Below are 23,108 nucleotides of genomic sequence, written 5' to 3' on the forward strand. Positions count from 1 at the left end.
TGTTAATATATACGTCAAATAATTCGCATCCAAAGAAAGAATACCATATATCGTAATCAGGTCCAGCAAATTGGGATTGAGACGAACAATAAATGACACTTTTTAATTATTGATTCACAATTCATTTGAGAATAAATGTGATCATGTCTTTGGTATTTTAAAAATAGAGGGTTGTCTAAATTTTTGTTCTAAATTGAATACAAATGTAAACTATTGTCTGTTATTTTCTTTTTGAGCAAAAATTAAAAAAATGAGCGATGATTTTGATTCTTTTTCGGACGATGATGAGATGAATGGTGAAATAAACCAAGATTTCAGTGAAATTCCTCGAAAAATACAAGAAAAGTCAGAGAATGTCTCTTCAGATGATTCTTTTTTTGATGATACACAGAATTCAACAAACTATACAACAGAAAATGACACACTGAATCTTCCAATTACGCACGAAGAAGAAATTGATGAAGAAAACTTCTATCAAGACTCATTAAGACTAAATAATGAGAATTTTAACGATAACATTTATGACAGTCCTGCAAATAATGCCGAAGAAGAATCAGAATCCAGACCTCAATCATCATCTTCACAAAATCATCCAGTTTTACCTTCATTAAAGAAAAAATTAGAACCACTGTCAAATGACCATCAGCATCAACAACAGAGTCTTCCAACCTTGTCTTCATTGATTAACTCTCCAAAAGAGCGTGAAAACGAAGACGGATTCAAATTTCAAACTGCCCAAGATACAAGTGTTTATGAAGAGACACAACCAAAACAGCCAAAGATAAAAGTCAAAAAAGTACCACAAAATGACTTAATTTATACTAATGCTCCTTCAAGAACTCCATTAAAACCATTAATTCAAAAACCTTTGACACAGAAACGCAATTCACAATCTCAAATGAACAAATTACCACCAGTTACTCAAAGTGCTCCTACAGAACTTCAAAATTCTTCATTACATGAAAATTCTTCCTCATTATCTCGTTCTCCAGGCAGTTCATCACCAAACAGCGCTACAAATAACGATGATAACGATGGAAATTCACAAAAATCTAAGGAACCTCAAGAAGAAGTCTCAATTATCGAATTTGATCCAACAAATCCTTCAAAAATTACAGAGCCAATATCTAAAAGTGCCATGAAGAATCTTGGAATCTCATTCTCAGACCTCTGTTATCCATCAGACCAAGAATTATCGAAATACGAAGATTCTGAACTCCGAAGTATCGTAAAATCCAAATTGGAGCACAGAGTTGACAATGCCATTAGAGATGTAGCTCAAGAACGTCAAAGATTGATCAAAAGGAACCAACAAAATACGATCATGATGACAAGATCTGCTCCACCTGAACTAAACAACAACGACAACTTCATAGAACTTGAAAGAGCAAGAATGGCCAAGCTACAACATGTCAGAAACAAGTCTGTCGAACAAGTTATATTTTCTTTAGTAATGATGAACAAAAACGATGAAATTCAAGAGCAGGAAGAGCGAAGAATGGAAGAATTCAATCGTTTACGTCAACAAAAGATCGAAGAAAAGAAAAAGAAAGAAGATGAAAAAGTGACAAAAGTTTTTGAAGAAAAAGAAAATTTGATCAACCAAAAAACGATGAAAAACGCATTAGTTGTTGAACAGACCAAACAAAGACTAGACAGTTTCGAACAGAAGAAACAACAAGAAGAAATTGAGAGGAAAAGAAAATTTGAAGAAATTGAATTGGAAAGACAAAGACACAAAATAATGGCCGAAGATTTGGAAAGAAAAGAAAGGGAAGAAAAAGAAAAAAATTTCTTAGAAAAGTCACTTTTTGAACAAAGTAAAATGGGAAAATTTCGGGAGATGAAAACACAAGAACTCAAACAACAAAGAATCAAATCACAACAGAGAAGTGAAGAAGAAAGAAAAAGAGTTTTAGAAGCCCAGAAAAAAGTTGATGAATTAATTGACAAAAAACGTGAAAAAACTGAACAAAAAATTCAGAGACAAGAAAAAGAATTTGAAAAGATCATGGAACAAAGAGAGCAGAAGAGGTCAGAACTTAAAGAAAGAGAGCTAATTAAGATAAACAGGGCGAAACAGAACAAGAAAGAAATTGACCAAAATGATCAACAAAGAAAAAAAGAAAAAATTTTGACAATTCAACAAAAATCAATTGAAGCTCAAAAACAACAAGAAATTGAGCGAAAAAGACACAGATTCTCAGAACTAACACTGAATGAACTTAAACATGAAGACCAAAGGATCATCCTCGAAAGAAGAGAAAGACAGAGCCAACAACTCCTCAAAGAACAAGAAGAACAATACCAACAAAGAATGTATCAGTTACAAAATATGCAGAATCAAAGAGAAATGATGAGAATGAAGAACCAAAGATTGAGAGTTCAGCTGGAAATGGAAAAAGAAAAGATGTTGGAAACAACAATGGGAAACAACGCTGGTTTGAAGAGAACTTCTTCAGACAAATTAAGGAAATTGGCTGAATCTATGGGAATAAACTATGACGCAATAGAACAGAGAGCAATGAAAATGTCTAGACAAAGAAATACTAGCTCAGTAGATTCAATTAACGAAAGATCAAGAAAATAATTTAGATTTTATATTAAAAAAATTTTGTTTGTTTATTTATATAATAAAAATTTTATAGAGAGTGCTAACTTAATTTCTTGCATACTACTTTAAAACAGGTGTATTAACATTCGATAACTACCAAAATGAATTACTACATAATTTAATGAACTATGAAGAATTTAAAATTCTCAAGACTAGAAGGGAATTCAAAAATCAGCCAGTTATAAAACTATACTGGCAGATGGATTGTGCTGTAAAGTCAATTACAAGCGATTTGCTCATGCTTCACAAATAAAGATGATATCAACTCAGTTATGGAAGATTTGAAAGAAGTACTTGATCTTATCGATATTAAATATCATTTGATCGCTACACTCTTGTTTTGTACATTTTAGGTTTTCAACTTTGTAAATAGATGCATGGTACTCATATACATCATATTTAATCGCTAATTCTTCATTACTGTCTTATAAGGGTTTGATCAGACTTTAAGGTCATTTTATTCAAAACTAATTTTCATCAAGTAAAACATAAACATTTTTACCTGAATGTTGATGCATTTTTTTTATTTTATTTTTGTACTTAATTGAGTTTTATTAATTGATTTAGAATTTGTTTTCAATGAATTTTTGGTTTTAGTGAAGATGGAATGAAATGGAAAAAAGTTTTAATTTGGGACTAATTATTTTGCATCGATGTTTGATATGAATACAATCATTAATCAGATAACCTCTCTCTGCTTCACAAAGGACTGTTGACAAATATCGATGTTGAAATGCAGATAATAACTTTGAATTCTCAATTGTTACATTTTCTTCATCATTAAATATTTTCTCAAACTAATTATCTTCATCAATATGACACTCATTAACAAATATTTTACCTCCATTAGATGACCAAAATAGACAATGAAATTTATTTCTTTGAAAGAAGCAGTTATTAACATTCACTATAGAATTAGAATATGTATAGATTATTCCATCTTTCCTTCCAAAGCCGTAATAATCAATTGAATCTGAATCTGGAAATTCATCAGGTATATCAATAAGTTCGCTATTAATCAAATTGCAAAATTTTAAGCTATTTAATGAGCTATAGTGTATGATTCCTCCTAAGAAAACGGATTGGTTATAAAAATTGCTCATATTGACCTCGGATGAAGATGCAGAATTAATAATTTTATAGAGAGCGCTCATCAAACAAGATGTATGAGAAATATTTATTGAAGGAAATAATATTTTCCCCTTGGAACTATCTAAAACAGTACCTTCTCCACCATCGCATTGGGTGAATGAAGATTCAATAACAAAATTTGAAGCATTAATATTATTTTGAATTTGAATATAAGAATGGCATCCAGTACTATCTCCCATAATTTTTGAATTGACCGTACATACACGATATTGTACACATGATCCCTGACAATTGTATATAATATTACCACCGCATAAAGTATAAATTTTAGTAGTGTTGAAGAATAAGGAGAAAGAAATCAAAAATTTATCATTCTCATAAAAAATATTTATAATTCTGTCTTGAAAATTTTCGAAGTTTGTATGATCTATAAAAATATTTTTTCCTTCAGATACGAGGTTGCTCTCATGAATCCATATGTCAGGAAGTCCACTTCCAAAAAAGAAGAACCATGTATTATAATCAGGCTCATCAAGATGATTTATGAATTTGAATGCCATTGAATATTCAAATTAATATTGTCTTCAGATGGATTTACATTATAAATATTAGTATATGATTAACAGTTGGTAATAATTTTCGTCAATTGTTAACCTATTTTCCTACGTAAAGTCTCCCAAATCGATTATCAATTATTTGAACAAGAGACTTTACGAATTTTAATATACATTCTTTATAAGATTTCCTTATAGTAAATTCATCGTACAATTCATGTGCAAACGTAATTAATAAGAAAAAACTAAAAAATTAATATTGAAAAAAGTGTCTGTTTGAATGTTCACATCAATTTTTAAAAGTTATTTTCTAAAAATATATTATCTCTGACTTGAACATAAGAAAGACATCCAATACCCCTATTACAAATTTTTGAATTGAAATTAAACAAAACAAAATTCGAATGTCGAATATGACGCAATAGAAATTTGCACCTCATGTAAAAAATTATCTGATATTTTAATGTCTTTTAATTTGATAATGACATTGAGACGAAAACATTTTTGTAAGTTCTGTATTTCTATTATATTGATGAATAACAGCTGGCTTAAAACCAGTTACTAAATCACTAAAAGAGCCGAGTTTATCAATGCGCCAAATATTAGCTTCATTAAATATCACAGCTCCTACTGAAGCCAAGTTTGGATCTACAACAACATTAATGTCAATTTCTTTTGGAATATGACTATAAACAAAAACATTATAAATTATTTGATCATTCAGTTGCTTCTCGTTATAAATCCATGCAGAAAACAAGACAGAAACTGCTTTATAAACAGAATCTTTATCTCCAAGAAATAATCCAGCACAAATAATATTTTTGTTTTCAAAATATTCTGTTTTCATGAAATTTATTTTTGATATCCAAAGATCATTGATCATTTCATTACCAAATTTGATTCTTTCATCACTAACATGAAGAGATTTATCATCAAATGTAAATGGATCACTTTGGAAATGTGTATCACCCCAATCAAAATAAAGAATTCGATCAATATCTTCATAAAACAATTCAATAAATTCTTTAATGATAAAGAATCGAGAATACATCACCTCGTATCCAATGTTACTAAATAATGTAGTTGGAATCCATTCAATACCACATTTTTCGAATTTAGATGAAATTGTTTTGTCTGAAAAAATGAAAATTTTTCCTTTAAATCCAACACTTCGCAAACTGATTGCGGAATATGGTTCTGCTGATTTCCCAATGTTAGTCATGACACAAACATCTCGTTCTGTAGATCTAGATATATTAATGTTTTTATCATTTTCAATGTCACAAAATTGGCATTTTGAAAAATCAATTTTTTTGTAAAATTTTTCTTTAAGTTTCGATTTGGAGTAAGAAATTAATTTTTCATTGGAATTTTTATATGTGTATAGTTTGATTATGATGTCATTCATTGTTGCGTCCATTTTCAAGTTGATATCATTGTGAAAACTGAAAAAGATAATATTGATTAGTAAAATTAGGTTAAGATTGAACTTTGGAGCATGTGAATGTTTCATAAAATAGTAGAAAAACAGAATAATAAGAATTCTGAGAGCTTCTAATATGATTTTGCGAAAAATATAAGATTTTCTATTTAATGTAATACTTTTGTCGCCTTTATATGTAATTTTAACTTGAATATAGTCGGAGTTTTCCCAATCTGTAACAATTCTGAAAGAAATTCTTGAAACATTTGCTGGAAATTCCGAAAATTCTTGATTATCTGGTTGTAGAGTGGAATTAAGGTTTATATTATGCGATTTATATGTAGTAACAACAAACATTTTGTTCTTGTTATGGAATTTCGGAGTAATAAGAATACTTTTGTAAGAAAATCTTTCAGGAATTTCTATTTCGAGAATTTGTGAAAGATAACTGTCGTAATTATTCTTTACTATCGATGGATATAAAAATGTTGTGTATTCCAAGCTATTTATCCGAGAAAAGAAAAAAAAGATAACATTTATATTTCCTTTTTGTCACTTTTCGTTTTCTATAGAATCTTTTAGGGTCCGGCCAAACGAAGGCTATCGTTGATTTTAATATTATTGCTACTACACTCATTTTATACACATTGCATGCAATCTCATATATTTATCTTAATAGCATGACAGTGAAAATAAAATAAAATAAAAAAGCCCATTATATATTCCTTAATGAACACATTGATATTCTTCAAGAATTCATTCAAAACGGTTTGAAATTTGAATATAATTAATTTAATTGTTCCTGATTGGAAGCTTTAACTAAATAAAAAAGTTTATAACAAGACTATATACAATATAATGATTAAAATAAACATAAAATTAATTGAAAATTGTAAACTAAGAAAGCGAACCTTTAAATAACATGTTTATAATCTGATTTATAATGTGTTAGTACTCAAATTTTCCTCACACAAAACAGCAAAAACTGAAACTAAGTTTGGATCTGGAACAATCCGAAGACTTATTTCTTCACAATAAATTCTTGACTGCATACATGAATTTCTATCTATTCCAAAAGGGTCGTTCTTCATCATCTGGAAATAAATTTATATCATCATGAACATTTATGAAAAGTTTTTGTCGATTATTATCATTATCAGAATTTTCTTGAGTTGTTTTAGTTGTTTCATTTTGTTCTTCTTCTTCTTCTTCAGTATCTCTTTCTCCGGTACTATTGAATTGAAGTTGTTGGTTAGGTGGTGTTGAAGCTTGTGGTGGAAGAAATTCATCTTCTGGAAGCTGTTGTTCTTCAATGTTTCCTTGGAACAGATAAGTGGAAATATATGGAACAGATAAGTTATCTATTTGATATCCTTCTTGTTGAGCTCTTTGATTTTGTTGTAATTGTTGCTGATATTGTGATTGTTGATAGTGTTGAGCCTGTGGCATGTTTCCTTGGTTATATTGAGCAGTAAAGTTTTCATTTTGATATCCTTCTTGTTGAGCTCTTGGATTTTGTTGTTGCTGCATTAATTGTTGTTGTGGTTGTTGGTTTGCTTTTTGTTTAGGTTCCTTGTGTTCTTCAGGTGGATATAATACACCGTTTGTGCGGTAATATCTTTTAGTTTCTGGATTATAACTATATGTTACATGATCTGCATATCCATTGATTTGGAATATAAAGTCATAGGGTGGAAAACCTCCACTTCTTTTTTTTCTCATAATTCAATATAATTCCTGACTAATTCAAAATTAATTTACAAAAAATATGAAAAATATAATTCACATAACACATATCAATATTTCAACAAAAAAAATCTATTTCAAAAAAAATTTCTTAGAACCAAAAAATGATAAACAATGATTTTTATTTTTAACGATAACAAATTGAAAGGAAGTCGATTAAATTTTTATAGATCAAATCAAAATGAACCCAAGTTTTGATGAATTTGACCAAGAACTAAAGAAATTTTCTGGATTTATGATGCCCGATAATGTCAGAAACTCTGTTTCTGCAGCACTTAAAGAAATAAATGATCCAGAATTCATTATTCCAGTCGATTCTTCAAAATCATCAATCATACAAGCATTTTCAGACATATTGAAGACAAAGAAGACTGCAAAGTTATCAAATCCGCTTGTATGTATCATGTGCGTTCTTTTATCAAATTATTTTATTCGAGATGATGCAGCTACGCAAATTGTACGAATTATTGAAGGTAATTTGAACTCAATGGATCAAAATACATCACTTAAAGTCATTCAATTAACTACATCTATATTCCAAGATCATATTTACGGTGCAACAACATTGCAATCAATATTTTCAATTGTTTTGAACTTCAGCAACTCACAAGATACAGTAGTATGCACATCCGCACGTGCTGCTGTTGAACAATTGTTAAAACAGTTTAATACAGCAATATTCCAATCAAAAAACAACATTGTTACAGAATTAAAGCGCGAAATCGATATATCGCTTTCACTAGTTGAAGAAATACCTAAAACTATTGAGAAACACACAGAAAAATTAGCTTATGTATTTTATCGCGATTTAATACAACTTTGTGCACATAACAAACCATATTGGCTTCGATTAGAGTTTCTACATCAAGATTTCGCCTTCTATTTGCTTCAAAACATCATAATTACGAATTTTTATACAAATTTATTCCAAGAAACACTCAAAATCGCCATTTCCCAGAAAGCACCCATCGACTTTTTTGTTACTATCTTCGAAAAATACATCAAAAAGGCCCCTTCCCAGGCAATAATAATCGTAAATTCGTTTTTGAACGATTTAGTACCAAAAGGAGTCGATGCCGAACGTCCGATGAAGTTCTTCTTGTTGTCATTCACGAGATCAGTCAACATTATCCCTCTTTTCCTGAGTAATTGCGATAGAAATGCGAATATCTTGACATCGATCATCAGAAATCTGAAACCGTTTTGCGATTCATTTATTGGGGACACAAAATTCGACATTTCTATATCGGCAAAAGTGGCCGGAAAATTAAATGGCACAGAATTGTTCCAATCCGGGCCCGTAGACATTGCCATTTCGTTTATTCAGACGTCATATAAGATAAAGAATGATAATATCAAGAAATTGATCCAAAGTTGTTGGAATGATTTACTTATGATTATTTCGATTTCACTTCCATTCATAACTGATGAGTGCATTTACTTGAGTATCCAATCATTAACATTTCTGATCATGCTTTCCAACGAATTAAACATTGATGACGCAAGAATATCCGTATCTTGCACTTTTTGTACATGTTTAGCCAGTTCTCAGTCGTTCATTCAAACGGCGACCTTCGAAACTGTTACAAGTCTGATAGAAAATGCTCCTTCTTCGTTTGTAGGAAATTGGGGAAAAATCTTTCAGGCTTTGATACCTTCTAACTGGATCCCTGATACAGGAATATTCTCTACGAAGCTAAACGACGACCAAGTCATCGAAGTTGTCCTCGCATTGTTAAGTATTAACACAGATTCAAAGAAATGGCCATTAGCGTTCATCGTTAAGATACTCTGCTCAAACAAACACAGATTCCATATCATTTGGCAATCCCTTGAAGGTTATTTGCTCTTATTATTAGATGACCATCAAACGACCAACGAAGCATTGAATACTTTCGTTAGTTTGTTACAAGAAGACTTTACAAAGGAAACAGAAGAAGATTTACTAATAACTTTGGAAAGATTATTCGCCGGTAGAAGAAAACTCGAAGTCCAAGGTCGATCCGTACTTCTCGACCAGATCAAAGCCATTCTCGCTCAAAAAGGAACAATAATAAAACACGGTTGGCCGTATTTGATCAACGCATTGAGTCCGAAAAACTTCCAGGACGAAGAGGACATTCTTGCCATGTCATTCCGATGCGTACAAATCATTTGCGGTGATCTGTTGTTCCTTTTGGACATAGAAACCAAATTATTATCGACAAATCTCTTTTTCGAATTCGCTTTGCAGACCACTGATATCAATATCGCATTGTCCGCATTCGAATTAATGTGGTCAGTAATAGCAATGGCGAAAACTTCCGAAATGTGGAGATTAATTTTTAGTAAATTGGTTTCTCTGATAAAAGATCAGCGAAATGATGTAGCTCTATGCGCTGCTCGTACTTTCTTTTCGTTGATTATGAGTAATATTAATAGTTTGCCTGATGATGTAGTTGAATTTATTCCAAATGACTGTTTCTTCCCGATTTTGAACGGTTTCCCTCAAGCAAACCAAGCAACAGAGTCAACAGAACAACTCGTACTGTACGAATTGGCTCATGTTGCTCGTGCAATGTGGGATAAATTTTCTCATATTGAAAATTTTCCGGTAGACTTCATCAGAGCGTTAATTAAACAGCAGGAGACATTTTTCCAGCAGATAAAGAAGAGGGATGTCGCTTGCCAGGCCTTGCAATTCTATGAAGAAATTTTGATGACGAAAGAATTGAGCAAAGAAACGAGAGATTACTTAATGGACTCTCTAGAAGTAATCGCGAAGTATTCTATAGACAAGTACGATGCTAACAATGGTGTTTGGACGTCTTGGGGAAGAGTTATTCAAAATACTTTGCCAGGATCTAAGGAACTAGTAGATTTCGAGATGATCAGTCGATGGCTAAGGATCATGCATTTGTTCCTAATTGAGCTTGACTGCGGAAAGTTCCTTCCTCCCACTGCACATAAAGTATTTGAATCAATTCAACTTTTATTTCCACTGGATACCGAATTATTGACAGAAATCTATAAGTTCTGTATCATTTGCGCTGCACAGACAAAGAACCAGCCACTTTCCGAGATCGCTTTGCAGAATATGTTGTCTATTTGTGAAAATCAGGTCAAAAAAGAGGATTTACCACAGCTATTCATACTTTCCAAAGATATATTCCACCTTGTTGAAGCAAGAAGACTCTTGTTGTATTTCGTTGAAAACAATATGAGTATTGCTGATGGAAAAATTTTCAGCGTTTTCGATTCGCTCATTGAATTCGGAAAAAGTGACATTGAGTTAAAACCGAAAACGGGAAATTCCATTGCAAAATTCTTTATTAGGCTTGATAATGAACGCCAAGAATTATTCTTCGATGAATATAAAGGTTTTATGAAGCCAGTGCTTTCGATTTGGGAATTATACTTGGATAATCAGTCCCAAACATATGATAATGAGATTTCGAAGAGATATACAAATATTGTGGTCGATTCTCTATCAGAAATCCTCAAAAATTCCAAAAATGACGAAGAAATTTTGGAAATTTTGAAATTTATTGAAAAATCGAATTCGGATTCATCAATATTTGTGGAAGGATCTGTTTCTACTAATGAACACTTGATAGAAATGCTTCCTTCAATCTCTGTTTTGTTAACAAACAAAAATTCTGAAATTATATTAGCGATTCAAAAAATTTTATGTAGAATATCATTACGAAAATAAAAATATATCATGTTTTCTTTTTTAAATACTACGTTTTTCCTTAAAACTACAAAATATTTCTTTTTCATCTTGTTTTTATATAACAAAACCTATGAGGATACATTGAAGAACCAAATATATTGTTATTGATAAGGTTTGATGGAATTTAGCCGCAAGAAATTTGGAAATATATTTGAAAATACAATATATGGTGATTCATTTTTAAGTAATGATTATTTGATTGTTGTTATCACATAATGAAGAAAATAGTACAAATAAGAGAATTTCTTAATTTTGTTTAGATTTCCTCCACACTTGGATGTATCAAATAAATCTTATCATCTTAGAAATGTGAACACCATGAATTTTTCCAAAAATATTTTGAAATCTTTACCTAGATCTTTAGCGGATTTTTTAATGAGCCCATATATACTATTGTTCCCTGCATAGCATCCGCAAGCTTGAGTGAAGTGTCACACATTTTAATAGATATATTCTATTTCTTTTTTCAAATAATGATTTTTTATTACAACATAGAGAAAATAAATCTACAAAATTATTTTGGAGTCATTCTTGGACTTTTGGCTGTAGCTAACATGCTAAGCCTTCCAGTTGTCTTTGGCTTCGGTGATTTTGCGGTCGATATAAGAGATGACTGCATCACATCTGAATTTTCATTGTTGATTTGGACTGGCCTGATCATGGACTCTTCCCTCAAAGGTCCAAGTCCGAATCTCAAAGAAACAGAGTTTAATTCACCATTCTTCCTACTAATCTCAAGTGCAAGATTATCTCGAATGGATTTTAAGGCGTTCTGTAATTTATCATTGCAATTTGCAAGCTGTGCTTCTTGCCTTGCAGTAACAACCATCTGATCTTGGTGGAATTTAATGATTAGGTCATCTGTTCTCTGTTGAATACTTTTAGTATGAATCTCTTTGTATTCTTCCATTGCTTGCTCTGCAACATTGAAGTTGCCTAGTGTAGCTTGCTTCTGTGCATATGTTTTTATTGACTCTGCTTCTGGAACTGGGCGAGTATATGCCTTCTCAAGCTCAATTGCAAGCTTTTCGTCTAATAATTGATTTTCTCTCTGATGATCTTCCTTTAATTTCAGCATTCTTTTCTGAAACTCATTTATTGTTCTAGTTTCTTCTTGGTTTGCTTTCATTTGGCACTGAATAATTTCTTTTCCAATAGATTCTCGTGTGATATTGAATTTGAGTTTGGATGTCATTTTCTTTTTCTCGAATTCAGTATCTGAATTTTGTCTTTGTAACGATTTGATATGTGCATCAAGCTGTTTTGCTCGTGCAAAGTCACATTGCTGAATTGCGTTCTTTAATTCTTTCTTTAATGCAGCTAAATCATCAGGTGTAGTTGGTTTATTCTTGCTTGTCTTGTTAATCTTAGTAGTTTTCATACTTTGAATAAATTTATATACGTTTAGAAAAAAAATTTCCACAAACGTACAGCAGATTGATTATTCGGAGAACATGATCATTAACATTCTATCTTGAGTTTGAATACTTTTTTTCATGATTAAATGCGTGTTATCCTTTTTGATTTCTGGAATTAATCTTAAAAAATGAGTATTATCTATCATTAAAGTACCAATGTTCTTAATTATCTAGAAATAACCTTTAAATATCGTAAAAATATATTGTTAAGGGTGGCGGAAAGTGAAGTGAATGACCAAAAATAAAATGCTATTATCTCGTCATATTTTTGATATCTTTTGGGAAAAATTATATGGATACAAAACTCATTTATAGTAGTATATGTGTGCCATAATTTCATTATCATATATGAAAGCTTTTGGTTTTCCCTCCTATGATAAATTTGTGAATTATGCGTTTGATAGGGGTAAAAAACTTTAAATATCTCATGATTGGAGCTTTAAACACAAAATTTACTCAATATAAAATATAGATAACAATAGATTATATATATTTAAATATAAAGAAAGACTCCTTATCTTATATTGAAAGACTAGATACAAATCTAATTAAACTCTGAATGGGAGCAAATTGTAACGAAAAGTATCGGAAGTAATTGGTATTTATATGTTATTTATTCTCATACATTGATTTTGTGCAAATTTGATAAGTAGTTCCAGATCTCATCAGTTATTGCATCTTGGACGAATTTAATAGATACGTGTTTTGCTCAATAGAAAAGATAGATTTATGTACCTATATTGCATACCTTAAGTATCTTTGATATTAATTCAATAACCAGAGACTAGATATAGTTGAAAATTCATTTTTTTCATTCATTCTTTCTCTACCAGATAAAGACCTCAGACTATACAAACTTTGTAGTAAAGACTTGTTTATATATACTATTTAGGTATGCTACAATAACAAAAGAATTTCAAATATTTATTTAGTTATTTTCACTTTTTGTTATTCGGTCACATCACTTTCCGCCACCCTTAAAACTAATAACAATTTGATTAAATACAAAATCATTTGTTGTAAACAGAAATTCATCAAAAGTGACACCTCAGAAAAGCTAAAATATTGAATTTTTGGAACTTTTGATAGAGCACGTTTTTAAATATTAATTAAAGTAAATGTATATTTTGTAAAGATTCTTTTATATAAAAAAATAAAATTTTGAAGAAGAACACAAAATCTTCCGAAAAATAATATCACATAAACTCATATTATTTTCTAATATATAACTATTTTATATAAAAATCAAATTCAATGATCTTAAAAGCGAAGGATAAACCTCAAAATTTACGAATATAATGAGTGGGAATATAATGCTTATCTATCATAAAACCATATGAAATATCAATTTTTGCTTTACGCCTAATTTTTGACGACAATTAGCAAAAAATGTTAAATGTTAACACTCAGTCCATTTGAATATGAAAAATAAAATTGATTTTGATTAAATGTTTTTATTTATCATGCAATTCTTCTTGCGACCAAAGATTTGAATAGAGAAAGGGACAAACTATCCAGTGTCACTTTTCAAAGGAATAAAAAAATAATAAAGATGAAATAATAACATGAAATCTTATATAAATATAATTTTATCTAAATAGATAAATGAATTAAGCAGTTTACAGTTATATATATTTAATGAGAGACAATATCTAGTTCTATGGTAGAAATGACTCTTAGACTCAAATAAGTAACACAGATAGAAAGTACTCAGTATAACAATTATATATGTACACTCAAAGTTAGTCGCTGCTAAAATCTTAACCTTGCATTTCGGGAAAATCTGACAAATGGCTCTTAGACTCAAATAAGTAACACAGATAGAAAGTACTCAGTATAACAATTATATATGTACACTCAAAGTTAGTCGCTGCTAAAATCTTAACCTTGCATTTCGGGAAAATCTGACAAATGGCTCTTAGACTCAAATAAGTAACACAGATAGAAAGTACTCAGTATAACAATTATATATGTACACTCAAAGTTAGTCGCTGCTAAAATCTTAACCTTGCATTTCGGGAAAATCTGACAAATGGCTCTTAGACTCAAATAAGTAACACAGATAGAAAGTACTCAGTATAACAATTATATATGTACACTCAAAGTTAGTCGCTGCTAAAATCTTAACCTTGCATTTCGGGAAAATCTGACAAATGGCTCTTAGACTCAAATAAGTAACACAGATAGAAAGTACTCAGTATAACAATTATATATGTACACCCAAAGTTAGTCGCTGCTAAAATCTTAACCTTGCATTTCGGGAAAATCTGACAAATGGCTCTTAGACTCAAATAAGTAACACAGATAGAAAGTACTCAGTATAACAATTATATATGTACACTCAAAGTTAGTCGAATGTTTGAAAATGCTTGAAGCAATATATTCAAGTTTGCAACAAGGATCAATAGATTCAAATCTTGTTTATTGTACTTTAAAGGTACTTTTAAAAAAGAAACAATTAATGTAAAAGATTCAAATAATTTTTTATTATTATTTTATTAATTTTTTAAAATAAGGTTAATAAAAAAGTGACACTGGATAGTTTGTCCCACACTCGATTTGAATAAAAGTTCAAAAAATAAGATAGCTTAAAAAATAATATACGGTAGTGTTTACTAATAGATGAATAGTATATAAATTCTATTAAAATGGATTTGATCCAAAAAAATATAAAACCAAAAATAATTGTTATAATTTAAATGAAGAAGTAATTTAAAACGATTTTATTTATGATCAAATTTTATATATTTTTTTGGATCAAATCCATTTTAATAGAATTTATATACTATTCATCTATTAGTAAACACTACCGTATATTATTTTTTAAGCTATCTTATTTTTTGAACTTTTATTCAAATCTTTGGTCGCAAGAAGAATTGCATGATAAATAAAAACATTTAATCAAAGTCAATTTTATTTTTCATATTCAAATGGACTGAGTGTTAACATTTAACATTTTTTGCTAATTGTCGTCAAAAATTAGGCGTAAAGCAAAAATTGATATTTCATATGGTTTTATGATAGATAAGCATTATATTCCCACTCATTATATTCGTAAATTTTGAGGTTTATCCTTCGCTTTTAAGATCATTGAATTTGATTTTTATATAAAATAGTTATATATTAGAAAATAATATGAGTTTATGTGATATTATTTTTCAGAAGATTTCATTCTATATGCCTATGAAAAGTACTCTCCAAACTAACTTTTTCCTAATTATAATTAAATCTAGAATATTGTATTATGCTTAGTATTATTTCATTTTTCTCATTCAATTTAGAATTTACAAATGTCAAAAAATTGAGAGCTGTCACTTTTGATGAATTTCTGTTTATTACACATTCAAATGGTCAATATTATTGTAAATTAATTAATACGAAAAAATCCAAATGTTTTACAGTATAATGAAAAAATCTTAATTCATATCATCAATTTGTAAATATAGTAAATATTGTATTAAGTAGCTCCTTATGTTTGATACAAGCATCGTATTAATTTCACTTCATCCTTTATTTCAAGTCAATTTTTTTTGGCGAAGTCAAAATCATAAACTCAATCCATTGCAACGCAATCTCATAAATTTATCTTTTTAGCAAGACATTGAACTAATATGGTAATTTTGTTACTTTTTAAGAAGAACAGAAATAATACATATTGGTAATGAAGACTAAATTTTATTACAAAAATTATATTTTTGTGAGCACATTGAAATTCTTTCAAGTGTTTTTTCACAAAAATACACCTTTTGAAATAGAATGATGATAATTTTTTGATAAAATGTTACGGCATTGATGGGAAAAATAGAATTGATACCACTTGTAAATCTTACATATTAAGCTTGAGAATGGAGATATTTGTTGAAAAAATAAGCGAGTTTTAACTTATTTTTTACTTAAAATTAAATGATGTAGTTCAATAGAATTAAAAATACATGGTTATTATTATTCATTTTGCGAGCTATCGTCTTCGGTAATCCAATATATTGCGACGATATAATTGATGATCAATTCCATGAGAAACATTAATTAATCTACATTTAATTATGGCATTCCAAACGGGAACCGCGGTTGGTTACCATGGATTTCCGTCACCGGTCACATTTTAAAGATTTTTAAAGCCTTATAAAAATATGCTTTGTAAATCATTTTTTGTAAATCGGCAAAAATTTGGTAATTTTCTTCAACAAATAAATCTGCGAATAGCATTTATAATACAAGAACAATCTTTTAAAATGCGTTTGATTCATTTTTGTATAATTTCATATAGGCACATATATTCTTCCGGGACTTTCCGTGATTTTACCGTAAAATCATTAGTTTACACCAATTTTTCCGTATTTTGAATAGTTTACTGCACTTTTTCCGTAAAATTGAGTTACGGGAATCCGCAAAATTTCCGGACCTCATTTTTCATAGAATATAATAATAATATTTGATAAAAAGATATATTATTTATATTTTTGATTTTTGAATTACGGAAAAAGTGAATTGATAACTTGATTTTTTTATATGGTTAATTTTTCAAATGATATTATGAAGATCTAAAATATTAAAAGTAAAAAAATTGAATTACGGAAAAAGTGAGGTCAAAAGTGAAATAAATTTGCAGAACAGTTTTCATTGAAATAAGCTTTATTTTTCATTATTAATAACAATGCTGTAATAAACAGAAATTCATCAAAAGTGACAGCTCTCAATTTTTTGACATTTGTAAATTCTAAATTGAATGAGAAAAATGAAATAATACTAAGCATAATACAATATTCTAGATTTAATTATAATTAGGAAAAAGTTAGTTTGGAGAGTACTTTTCATAGGCATATAGAATGAAATCTTCTGAAAAATAATATCACATAAACTCATATTATTTTCTAATATATAACTATTTTATATAAAAATCAAATTCAATGATCTTAAAAGCGAAGGATAAACCTCAAAATTTACGAATATAATGAGTGGGAATATAATGCTTATCTATCATAAAACCATATGAAATATCAATTTTTGCTTTACGCCTAATTTTTGACGACAATTAGCAAAAAATGTTAAATGTTAACACTCAGTCCATTTGAATATGAAAAATAAAATTGATTTTGATTAAATGTTTTTATTTATCATGCAATTCTTCTTGCGACCAAAGATTTGAATAAAAGTTCAAAAAATAAGATAGCTTAAAAAATAATATACGGTAGTGTTTACTAATAGATGAATAGTATATAAATTCTATTAAAATGGATTTGATCAAAAAAAATATAAAAAATTTGATCATAAATAAAATCGTTTTAAATTACTTCTTCATTTAAATTATAACAATTATTTTTGGTTTTATAGTTTTTAAAGCTCATGTGGTTTTTTTAACCACAAAATACTTATGTGCTGTAGCAAGCTTGCAATCCAAAGCTCACGTTAGACAACAAGAGTCATGAAGTCTCATACTAAGGGATATCCAACATATATTTTAATAATCTAATGTTTGTGACAAATATTCAACATAAAATTAAGTTTTCGTTTCGTTACAAGGCATTCATACTTTGGAGATATCATATTTAATGTACAGAAAAGTTAATATTAAACAATACATGCTAAAGAATTAATAAATAAGATAATAAAATAAATTTATACGTAATTACTTTCATTTAATATGCTTTATGCTGTATAATATTGATTAAGAGGCATTAAAAGGTTCCATAATCTGCTTTTATAGGCAAGATTTTGATAAAAATTTTAAATTTTGAAAAATGATGAGAAAAGGAAAAAAAAGGTAAATGAGAGCAAGAGGAGGGAAAAAAAGAAAAAGAAAAGGAAGGGAAGGGAAAAATAAAAGAAAGAAGGACATATAAAAATTTAGATGCGCATTCTTAATGCCGAGGCGGCTTGCCGCCGAGGCGCGATTTTTTTAGGCCTCTACGGTAACCCGGCAATGTTTTTTTAAATCTTGTACAGCCCTACATTTAATTAATGTATTTCGTTTGATTCCAGATTGTTCAATCGTTTTGATATAACTGATTGAATTGTTCTCAATGATAGGACACTCAATAGAATTGCATTGATTGAATGCATTAGGATGAATTGTTTGGAGAGATATTGGGAAATTAATATGTTTCAGATTAATACAGTTATTGAATGAAAATGATTCAATAAGAGAAACACTATTATTTGAGATACTAATATTCTCAATATTTTTGCTGTAATTAAATGAATACTGGCAGATAACATCACAATTAACAATAAGAACTGTTTCTGTTGAATTAATTGCATGATAAATAAGATGAATTTGATTATTATTATTATTGAAATATATTGTATTATTGTCACATTTATATTTGTTTGATTCAAAATTGCTTAAAGAAGAGAGAGATTCACATCCTGAAAATGAATTAATAAAGATTCTTTCTAATGAATTAGTTGCTTCAAAGATGATGCTTGTTAGTTTCTTGCAGTCGATAAAAGAATAATCTGAGATAACACGAACTGATGATGGAATATGTATACTCTCTAATGAATAACAGTGTTCGAATGATTTATATCCAATGTATTTTGAACCATGATGAATATTTACTTCTTTCAAACTATTACATCCTGAAAAACAAAATTCTGGAATACTGAAAATTCCGTTCACTTTCTCTAATTTAAAACAATTCTCAAATGCATTATTTAATATTATTAAATTTGAAGCTGATAAACAGATAGATGTTAAATTGATACAATCTTTGAAACAAAATATATAAATTATACTTATATTTAGAGATGTAATGTTAATTGTTGTGATAAACGAACAGTTCCTAAATGCAGAACTCTGAATTGAATGAAGATTAGAATCTTCTTCAAAAATTATTTTTGTAAGTGTTGAATTTTCGAATGCATTTTCTCTGATTGCTATTACAGATTTAGGTATTGTGATATTATTATAATCATATCCCCAAAATTCATATATTTCTGTTTGATTTGAATTCATAATTATTGTGTTTGTTGTAATTATAAGATTTTGTTCGTCAAAATATGAAATTAAAACATTTGTTATAATATCAATTGATCCTAATGAAAACAAAGTTTTATGAGTGAATGACATAAACTTTGGACAATTATTTGTACAGAATGAGTTACAATTAACAATCATTGATGATTTTGGAAATATTACAAACTCTAAATTGTTGCAATTAATGAACATATTGTCTTCAATATTTTCTATAGGTCCTAAAAATGTTAGATTTTTCAAGAGTTGACATCCTGAAAAGGCAGATTCATGAATATTTTTAACAGATTCAGGAAGTTCTATTGTAACAAGATTACTACAATTTCGAAATGCATAATCATGAATTGAAGTAAGGTTAGAATCTTCTTCAAATATGATACTTGTAAGGGTTGAATTTTCGAATGCACTTTCTCTGATTGTTACTACTGATTTAGGTATTGTAATATTATCATAATTATATCCCCAAAATTCATATATTTCTGTTTGATTTGAATTCATAATTATTGAGTTTTTCGAAATTATAGGATCTTGAATTTCAGAATAGTTTAGTCGGTTTTTGCATTTTTAAAATGTTAGTCACCTTTCTCCTTCCAAAGTGAAAAAAAAATGTTTAAAATATAAAAAGAATTTTTATTCGCATAGGCGACAAACAAGGATTTATAAATAAATAATGGGGCTTTGAGTATTGATCTGAATTGAATCAGATAATTAGCCGTAAAAAATCTTCTAATAACGATTTCTCATGCATGAAAGATGGCTATGAGTGGCGTTAATGAGGGCGTTTGATAATTGGAGTTGGACATAAAATTTGGAGATCTTAATTTTTGAGAATTTTGGTGCGATCTTACTGGTACAAGCAAGAGTATGGAAGGAGATTGAACTGAGAAAAAAACTAGAGCATGCAAAAGAATCATGCTACAGCTTAGTTGAATGTCATTTATGCAAATAAAAATATCTTTTTCAAATTTCAAACAAATTTTTGCCACTTTTTGAAAGAAGATAAGGTAACAAACATTTTAAAATGCAAAACCTAGACTTAAACTATGCCGAAATGTGAGCTTACCGTTACGGTTTTTTCTTTTTTTGGGGGCTCGCAAGCTCGCCCCCAAAGAAAAAGCCGTAACGGTGACTAACATTTAGGAAATATTCTATTTTGACTTTTATAGCATAATCAAATGCTTCAGCTGAAAATAAAGTTTTGCAAGTGAAATATATTGTTAATTTAGATAATTTTGAAGATCCAAATATAGAAATACTATTTACACATGTTGGAAAATTTGGGAAATTAACAAGTTCAAGATAATAACATCCAGGAAATATCGAAATTCCAAAGTTACTAATGGGACCCAAAATTGTAACATTTTTCAAATTTCTACAATTATAAAAAGCCCGATCCTCAATCGATGTTACACTTTCTGGAATAGTTATTGTAGTTAAAGTTGAAGATTGGAAACAACTATAGCTAATCTCTTTAATTGAATCGGGAAGTTCGATAGTAGTTATGTTTAAATATTCAAAACAGCAATAACCAAATTTTGTAACAGAATCTGGAATTGTTATTGAAGTAATTGATTTACCAGAAAAACAACTTTCTCCTAAAGTTGTAACATAGTTAGGAACATCAAAAGATTCGATGGATTTATTAAATATTGCAAATAAAGTTTTTCTGTTGCTTGAATAAATACAGTGATTTTCAATTATTAAATACTTATTTTTAGGATGTATTGTTAGATTTGTTAATTTTTCATAATTAAATGCTGCTCCATTAATTGTTTCCACATTTTCTAGAATTTGAAAAGATGTAATTGCAGTTCCTACAAAAGAACTATCTCCGATGGATTTTAAATTTGATTCTTCTTCAAAAAATACATGTTCTAAGTTACTACAACCTTTGAATGCTAATGAATCTATACTGCGAACAGAGACAGGAATTGTAATATTAGTTACTAATATATTATACGAAAAAGCACCAATTTCTATCTTTAAAAGGCCTTTTGGAAGTAGAATTTCACTTACATTTTTGCAGTTTCGAAAAGCCCACCAACCAATATCTGTAAGTTTACTGCATGTTGATAAATTGATAAATGACAGTTGTTTACAGCCATAAAAACTGCGCATTCCAACTGTTTTTAAGTTTGGATTTTCTTCAAACGAAAAGCCTATTAATGATTTTAATTCACAAAAGCATTCGTAACCAATTGTTTCACATTTTGCAGAAATTCTTAGATATGGAGATTGATCTGTGACTTTATTTAGTGTTTTACCATCGTCTGAATAGCAACTCTGATCAATATCTTTGTAAGTGCTTATAAAAAGAAGGAACAATATATTCATAATAATAAAAAATAAAAATTGAGAGGAAGTATTGACTTCGTTTGAAATGATATTGAAAAAATTTTTGTATAATTTTGAAAATAAATTCATGTTAGTAAATACAATTTATTTTCACAATTGATAAAATATTCAATTGAAAAAATTCATCTCGAAAATATACTAGGAGATACAAACTGCATCCATTAAAGGGTGGTTTTTGGAGTTTTTTAGCTATTTAGGTAGTTAGTTAACCTGATCTTCCCGGACATATTTGAAATTATATACTTATCTTAAATATTTAGAAATTTGAAAATAGACTACAAAAATTTTATTCAGAGATTGTTCCAAGAGGAATTGAATCTGTAAGTTCAATAATTTCTGGTAAGCACAAATCTGTTGCTTTTTCACGAACAGATTCGACATTTTCGGAGTTTAATGAGCTCTGTAATGCATAAACTGCAAGATAATCGATTTCAGCGGGATCACGAAGTCCATATGTATATCCTGATCCTATAAGCTCTGGTAATGCAGAAACTGTTGTGGTCTCAAAGTCGCCTGTGTAGATATATTTGGCCCACATAGTCAAAGCATCTCCATTCATTCTTTGCATTGTAATACTTTCGACACCTGGATCTTCCTTGAAGAGATTTCTGAAATACGAGCTACGTGTTGCGAGAATATATTTGTGAATTGGCAATGTCATCTCTCCATTCTCTGCAATGAGTTCAAAATCACATGATTCTGTATCGTGGAGTAAATTAATAAGATCATTGTAGTATGATGACTCAAAGGGAAGTTTGTCAACGATTTTGCAAGTTTTGAACGCTGGAAGATTAGTTCTAGAAACAGGTACATTTGCATAAAGATGTTCAAGAATTGCTTGAACAGTGCTTTTTGGTAAAACTGTTAATTTTTTAAGCGCTGCCGTTGGTGTTTTTGCATATAATGGCCATCTGAACTTAAGAAGTGGTGCAAAAACTTCTGTTACAACTCCTTCACGTGATTTGATTTCGATCATTTGAGATTTCCAAGGCGGCGACGTCATTTTTTTTTAGAAGATAATTCTAAACTTGGCACTTTTATTGGATTTGTGATTTCAAAGGTTCTTACAAATATGATAGATAAATTGATTATTAAAGTAAAACTCATGTTGCAAAATCTTATTATCTACGAAAATGTTCAAAATTTATTAAATTCATGTTCAATTTGAATTCAAACCATCCAAATTCATGATTTACTTTTAGTTATAGTTGAGAACAT

The 23,108-nt window shown here is 29.1% G+C and overlaps 7 protein-coding genes and 1 pseudogene across 8 annotated transcripts, besides 6 other annotated features; 3 read left to right on the top strand and 5 right to left on the bottom strand.

Annotated features, from left to right (window-relative positions):
* Window positions 1-236: 236 nt before the first annotated feature.
* On the top strand, window positions 237-2,802 carry TVAGG3_0718740 (uncharacterized protein; the record flags this gene model as incomplete). Its single annotated transcript, XM_001328335.1, has 1 exon — window positions 251-2,590. The coding sequence occupies one exon, from the start codon at window positions 251-253 to the stop codon at window positions 2,588-2,590; it is 2,340 nt and encodes a 779-aa protein (XP_001328370.1).
* Window positions 2,803-3,830: 1,028 nt separating this feature from the next.
* On the bottom strand, window positions 3,831-6,221 carry TVAGG3_0718750 (uncharacterized protein; the record flags this gene model as incomplete). Its single annotated transcript, XM_001328334.1, has 1 exon — window positions 4,721-5,680. One exon carries the CDS (start codon window positions 5,678-5,680, stop codon window positions 4,721-4,723), a length of 960 nt encoding a protein of 319 aa, XP_001328369.1.
* A 263-nt stretch (window positions 6,222-6,484) lies between these two features.
* On the bottom strand, window positions 6,485-7,536 carry TVAGG3_0718760 (uncharacterized protein; the record flags this gene model as incomplete). The annotated part of the gene is made up of 1 exon (XM_001328333.1): window positions 6,746-7,405. The coding sequence occupies one exon, from the start codon at window positions 7,403-7,405 to the stop codon at window positions 6,746-6,748; it is 660 nt and encodes a 219-aa protein (XP_001328368.1).
* A 68-nt stretch (window positions 7,537-7,604) lies between these two features.
* On the top strand, window positions 7,605-11,174 carry TVAGG3_0718770 (guanyl-nucleotide exchange factor family; the record flags this gene model as incomplete). The annotated part of the gene is made up of 1 exon (XM_001328332.2): window positions 7,611-10,591. A coding segment is annotated over one exon (2,981 nt), but the record flags the coding sequence as incomplete, so codon positions are not given.
* A 335-nt stretch (window positions 11,175-11,509) lies between these two features.
* TVAGG3_0718780 (uncharacterized protein) lies at window positions 11,510-12,538 on the bottom strand (the record flags this gene model as incomplete). Its single annotated transcript, XM_001328331.1, has 1 exon — window positions 11,659-12,525. The coding sequence occupies one exon, from the start codon at window positions 12,523-12,525 to the stop codon at window positions 11,659-11,661; it is 867 nt and encodes a 288-aa protein (XP_001328366.1).
* A 230-nt stretch (window positions 12,539-12,768) lies between these two features.
* Window positions 12,769-13,542: a mobile genetic element.
* A 35-nt stretch (window positions 13,543-13,577) lies between these two features.
* Window positions 13,578-13,615: a mobile genetic element.
* A 443-nt stretch (window positions 13,616-14,058) lies between these two features.
* Window positions 14,059-15,118: a mobile genetic element.
* On the top strand, window positions 14,928-15,073 carry TVAGG3_0718820 (annotated as a pseudogene). The gene has a single exon. A coding segment is annotated over exon 1 (146 nt).
* Window positions 15,119-15,863: 745 nt separating the features above from the next.
* Window positions 15,864-15,900: a mobile genetic element.
* A 1,322-nt stretch (window positions 15,901-17,222) lies between these two features.
* Window positions 17,223-17,259: a mobile genetic element.
* A 1,059-nt stretch (window positions 17,260-18,318) lies between these two features.
* Window positions 18,319-18,510: a mobile genetic element.
* A 2,055-nt stretch (window positions 18,511-20,565) lies between these two features.
* On the bottom strand, window positions 20,566-21,898 carry TVAGG3_0718860 (ribonuclease inhibitor domain-containing protein; the record flags this gene model as incomplete). The annotated part of the gene is made up of 1 exon (XM_001328329.2): window positions 20,780-21,869. A coding segment is annotated over one exon (1,090 nt), but the record flags the coding sequence as incomplete, so codon positions are not given.
* Window positions 21,899-22,148: 250 nt separating this feature from the next.
* Window positions 22,149-22,922, bottom strand: TVAGG3_0718870 (POZ domain family; the record flags this gene model as incomplete). The annotated part of the gene is made up of 1 exon (XM_001328328.2): window positions 22,177-22,893. The coding sequence occupies one exon, from the start codon at window positions 22,891-22,893 to the stop codon at window positions 22,177-22,179; it is 717 nt and encodes a 238-aa protein (XP_001328363.1).
* Between the last annotated feature and the right edge of the window lie 186 nt (window positions 22,923-23,108).

This window comes from Trichomonas vaginalis, chromosome III (genome assembly GCF_026262505.1).
Source record: "Trichomonas vaginalis G3 chromosome III, whole genome shotgun sequence".
Taxonomy (NCBI): Eukaryota; Parabasalia; order Trichomonadida; family Trichomonadidae; genus Trichomonas; species Trichomonas vaginalis.